The sequence below is a fragment of the Peromyscus californicus genome, unplaced genomic scaffold (genome assembly GCF_007827085.1).
Source record: "Peromyscus californicus insignis strain IS unplaced genomic scaffold, ASM782708v3 Scaffold_3__1_contigs__length_106647218, whole genome shotgun sequence".
Classification (NCBI taxonomy): Eukaryota; Metazoa; Chordata; class Mammalia; order Rodentia; family Cricetidae; genus Peromyscus; species Peromyscus californicus.
Window position 1 is genome coordinate 72,220,596 of NW_026294551.1, and position 5,066 is coordinate 72,225,661.

At 44.1% G+C, this 5,066-nt stretch overlaps 1 protein-coding gene across 1 annotated transcript; it reads right to left on the minus strand.

Moving 5' to 3' along the window:
- Window positions 1-2,727: 2,727 nt before the first annotated feature.
- On the minus strand, window positions 2,728-3,651 carry LOC128122991 (olfactory receptor 1361-like). The gene has a single exon (XM_052758898.1). It carries the CDS (start codon window positions 3,649-3,651, stop codon window positions 2,728-2,730), a length of 924 nt encoding a protein of 307 aa, XP_052614858.1.
- Between the last annotated feature and the right edge of the window lie 1,415 nt (window positions 3,652-5,066).

Consider the following 5,066-nt stretch of genomic DNA (forward strand, 5'->3'; position numbering starts at 1 on the left):
GAAGAGTTGCAGTATTAGAATCTGAGAACCACGGCCCTAAGGGCTAACGAAGGAAGAGGAACATTGTTCCTACTGCAGGTCAATGGTGTACATTTTCTGTGGGAATCTACTGGACCCCAGTGGATTCACTGAAGATGCTGGCCACATCTTTTCTAAATGGTCTCTGCCCATTTCTATTCTTATCAAAGGATGAGAGATATGAGGAGCAGAGATCCTAACTGGCAACAGACATAACTACATTATATTCAGAATTTATTTTTTTGAAGTTCATTGAAATGTCAACAAAAAAAAAAGTTTTGGAGATTGGACCGACACACAAGAGGTAGAGAATTCTGGGAAAGGGTCTCTGTCCCAGGTGCGGCTCTGCATCCGTGCGTCTTCTCCTTGCTGTGACAGAATGTCTGGCAAAGGTACTTGAGGAAGTGTTCATTTTGACTCATGGTTTGAGGGGACACAGTCCACCGTGGTGAGAGGAAATGGTGGTGGCCGTGTGAGGCAGCCGGTCACATTGCATCTGCAGCCTGGAAGCAGAGGGAGGTGAATGCTGGTGCCCATTCCACTTTCTGCCCAGATACAACGGTGTCTGGGGAACTGTGCAGAGCGAGGGTCAGCCATCTGTTTCAACAACCACTCAGGTAAAGCCAAACGTTTCTCCGGTTGTCAGTGGTTTGCAAACAGTTGGCCCCAAAGGCTTATCAGTACTAGACAGAAATCATCTATATGGTGCTCCCAGAAGTCTAGGCTGAGAGTAAGGGGGCTTTTGGACCAGGCCTGAAGTCTACTAATTTAGGCCCTAGAGAAAAAATTGCCGGGCTCCTTTGTGGAGGCTTTGTGTGTGCCCACATCTTTTTAAAGTTTCTTTTCTTTCTTTCTTTCTTTTTAAATTTGTGATTACCTGTACAGAATGATGGGTTTCACTAGGACGTTTTCAAAATGTACGCAATATATTTTGATCATATTCGCTCTTTTACTCCTTCCAAGCAGATTTTCTCCGTGACAAATGATGACTTTTCTCAGAGGGGAGAGGTGGAGTGGTTGTTTTTTTCCTTTTGACTCATTGCCTTTTGATAAACCCATAGACTTCCTGTTCCCATCCTCCTCTTTAATAATTTTACTATTGTAGCGTGGGGTACATGTGTGGCACAGAGCACATGTGGAGGTCAGAGGCCATTTTTGGGCATCTGTTCTCTCTCTCCATTGTGTGACCCGGGGGTCCAGCCAAGTGGTCAGGTTACACAGCAGACTGCCTCACCAGCCCCCTATCCTCCTCTTTATACACAATTTCCATTGAGGGGCAGAGATGGGGAGTTTGGCTACTTATAACTAAGCAGAGATTGACAGGAGTACTGTCTGGACATGAGGCAAGACAGTGGGAAGCAACCTTGTGGACTCTCAGTCCTCAGGTGTGGAATACAAGAGTCTGACGTCAAAGACACTAGTATCGTACACCAAATGAACTCAGAATTGGAATTGAAGTTCTGGCTTCCAGTTGGGATCTGACCATTAATTTATGTCCCTATGTCCCTATGCTGGACACTTCAGCTTTAAGATAATCTCTGCTTCCAGCAGAGACTTGAAGGGACACTAAGGATTCCATCTGGGACACAGACGACGTCTGAAGCGTCTGTTGCTTATTCCTGTATTGTACCTGTGCTCAGTAGTGAAACACCACACAGTCAGGTTGTGTGTATGTGGGGGAGCCCAGCAAGAGCCATATCCTGAGCTGTGATGGGCGATGAGACACAGGAAGAGTCACCTGAGGAGCAATACACTGTGATTTGTTGCGACTTGCGTCCTGGAACCCTGACTAGGGGTGATGAGGCAAGGAAGAAAGGACAGATACAAATAAAGGAAACCTAGGATCAGGTGAGGCTGCTCACTCTGATGGAGGGCTCCTATTAACCATCACAACCCAGAACCTCAGTGTGTTTATTATGCACAACCCCAGGGGAGGGGCTAGCTAGTCTCCCTAGGAAGTCTCTGTAGTTGAGCAGTCTCAGGCTGTAAACATGCTGGAGGAGAAAGCTGTAGCTGCTAATCTTTGCTCACTCACTCACTCACTCACTCACTCCCTCACTCACTCACTCACTCACACTTAGATTCCTAGGGAAAGCTTTGCCATCCCTATTGAGCCTTACCTGCCAATCTCATGGGGCTGAGGTATTGAAGTCCTTCACATGGCTGTGCCTGTGTCAACAATACACATTCACTCAGGGTTTCTCAGGGTTTCCTCTGTACCCTACAGAAGTAAAGAAACCCATACAGTAGAGATGATGATTCTATAATTAACAGATCATAGCTGTTCAGATCCAGACAAACTAGCCTTTCTATGTCAGTCATGAGGATAACTGAGGCCTTTGGGGAGTTGCGACTCTGAAGAGGATCAGCTATAAAATCCTCTGAAGTTTCCTTGTTCACTGTGGGAGTTTTCCTTAGACAGTTGCTGGACCTTTCCCCAGAGAAATAATTTCAAATATGTCTAAACTTCAACTCTTCTTGCGTGGAAAGAGAGAGCTTTAAAACCAAGCCTTTAAAGACATAACAAATTACTGGTTTGGCAACAATAATCTCTTGTCAACCTCAGATTTAAAAGGGTGACCATGACCACATAGCCCTAATTCCAGGAATGATCACAGTGGGTTTTAGACCTAGCAACATGGGGTTCTCTGTAAAGATGAACAAATTTATGATGTCCAGGAATTCTCTCAGTTCTAAAATTTTCAAACACTAAGATCTAAGAATTATCTTCCTCAGGGCTCCTTTGATGTCACGATTCCTCAGGCTGTAGATGAAGGGATTGACCATGGGTGTCACCACTGTGAAGATGACAGTAGCCACTGTGTCCTGTACTGTGTAGGTGGATGAAGGGTGCATATAAATGCCCAGGATTGACCCATAGAAAAGGGAGACCACGGTGAGGTGAGATCCACATGTGGACAGGGCTTTCCTTATTCCGTGGGCAGACTGTAATTTCAGAACCTTAGAGAAGATGTAGGCATAGGAAACAATAATGCATGTAAATGGTGTCAGAAATACCAGCCCACCAATGGTGAAGACCATCAGGTCGTTGATAAAGGTGTCAGAACAAGAGAGCTTCATGATAGGGTAAGGGTCACAAAAGAAGTGGTGCACTGCATTGTGGGAACAGAAGGTGAGGCGAACCATGAGCAGAGTGTGCAAGAGAGCATGCAGGTTTGTGATGACCCAAGATATGACCACCAGGAGGACACAGAGTCTGGGCCTCATCATCATGGTGTAGTGGAGTGGGTGACAAATAGCCACATATCGGTCATAGGCCATCACACTCAGCAGGAAGCCATCCATGTTGCTGAATGCTATGAAGAAATAGATCTGGGTCATGCACTCCATGTAAGAGATGGACTTGCTTCCCAACATGTGATTTACCAGTGCCTTGGGGACAGTGACAGACGGAGCACTAATGTCAACACTGGAGAGGTTGGCCAAGAAAAAGTACATGGGTGTGTGGAGATGAGGGTCACAGCTGATAGCCAGCATGATAAGAAGGTTCCCAGAGATGGTGACCAAGTACATCCACAAGAACATCCCAAAGACGATCTCTTCTTTCTCTGATTGTCCAGTGAGTCCCAGGAGGAGGAATTCTGTGACCATAGTCTGATTGTCCCCATCCATGTCTGTGGAGAACAGTTTTATCATGCATCCAGATCATTTGCTAACATTTGAGCAAAAACATATCATTTGAAACAGTTTAATGATAGGTTTAGAATGAACTAAAACTGAACTGTCTCTTTTGTAATCTTAAACAAAATCCTGGTTAATTTCAACATGTTTTATTTACGAGTGGCTGTAGTTTTGTAAACCACTTCTACTGTCTATTTCTAAACTTGTTTGCTTTCTTTTGCAATATTTAAACTTCGTCTAATGATTGAGGTTAATATAATTCACCTTGTGAATAAAGAAACCTATTGGATTGGTCATGTAATTAATCAATTGCATATTAGAAAGGAGAACTCAAGATAATCTTGTGATCTTCCTTTTACTATATAAACACACACGTATGTATATGTATTTGCTCAAGCTATATGTTTTTCTGAGACAGGATATTGCTATGGCACCCAGGCTGGTCTTGATACTATGGACTCAAGCTATCCTCCTCTATTAGGCTACTCAGCACTGGGGGCTACAGGTTTAAGGACCCATCTGGCTATCTTTATGCTGTATTTCATACAGCTGCCATTTGTTGACAGTTTAACCACATGGTAAATTGTTTATTGGATGCTGTCTACAAATGTGCAGATTGTGTTTGAGGCTCTGCTATATTCTCAGACTTTGGAATGTTCCTGGGCTTTGATAGGTCTGTCCAGTGGCTCTAAACTCTCAGCATTTTATCTGCCGCAGACCTGTTTTCACCCTAGTCCACTGCTATTGGTCCACTACTCCAGCTGCGTACAAGCTCCTCCAACTTCCACATCCCAAGAAGAAGAACAGGTACAATTGTATGAATTATTTTATAAGGATTTATTTTGTTTTTTAATTAGGTGTGTCTCTGTGTGAGTGTGTGCAAGTGAGTGTATGTGTTTATGGAGCCAGAAGAGGGAATTGGATCCTCTGGATTGTTGTGAGCCACCCAACATAGGTGCTGGGAACTGAACTCGGGTCCTCTGCAAGAGCAGTGCATGCTCTTAACTGCTGAGCCATCCCTACAGCCCCTGGATTATTTCTTTCTGGAAGAAAGAGCATTACTGATTGGCAAAGAGAAAATCCATGCAGTGTATTTAAAAAATACTCCCAGCAGAAAAAATACCCAGAGGCGGGTTCAGGTAAAATAAGACTACAGCATCCTTGAGGGAATTGTTGGTGTTTCAGCAGGAAAGGAGAGAAAGTGTTTTCCCCTGGAGATCAAAGGAGTTGGATGGAGAAAAAGAAAGAACCAGCAGGGAGAAGCATATAAAAAACCCTTGGCAAAGACTGGCTAAGGATTTATGGATTATGGAGACAATGAGGTGTCTATTACTGTGAGTGAAATTAGTGAAAACAGGAGCATAGTGCAGAGATGTGAGCTCATCTTACCTGGACCAACTTCTAAA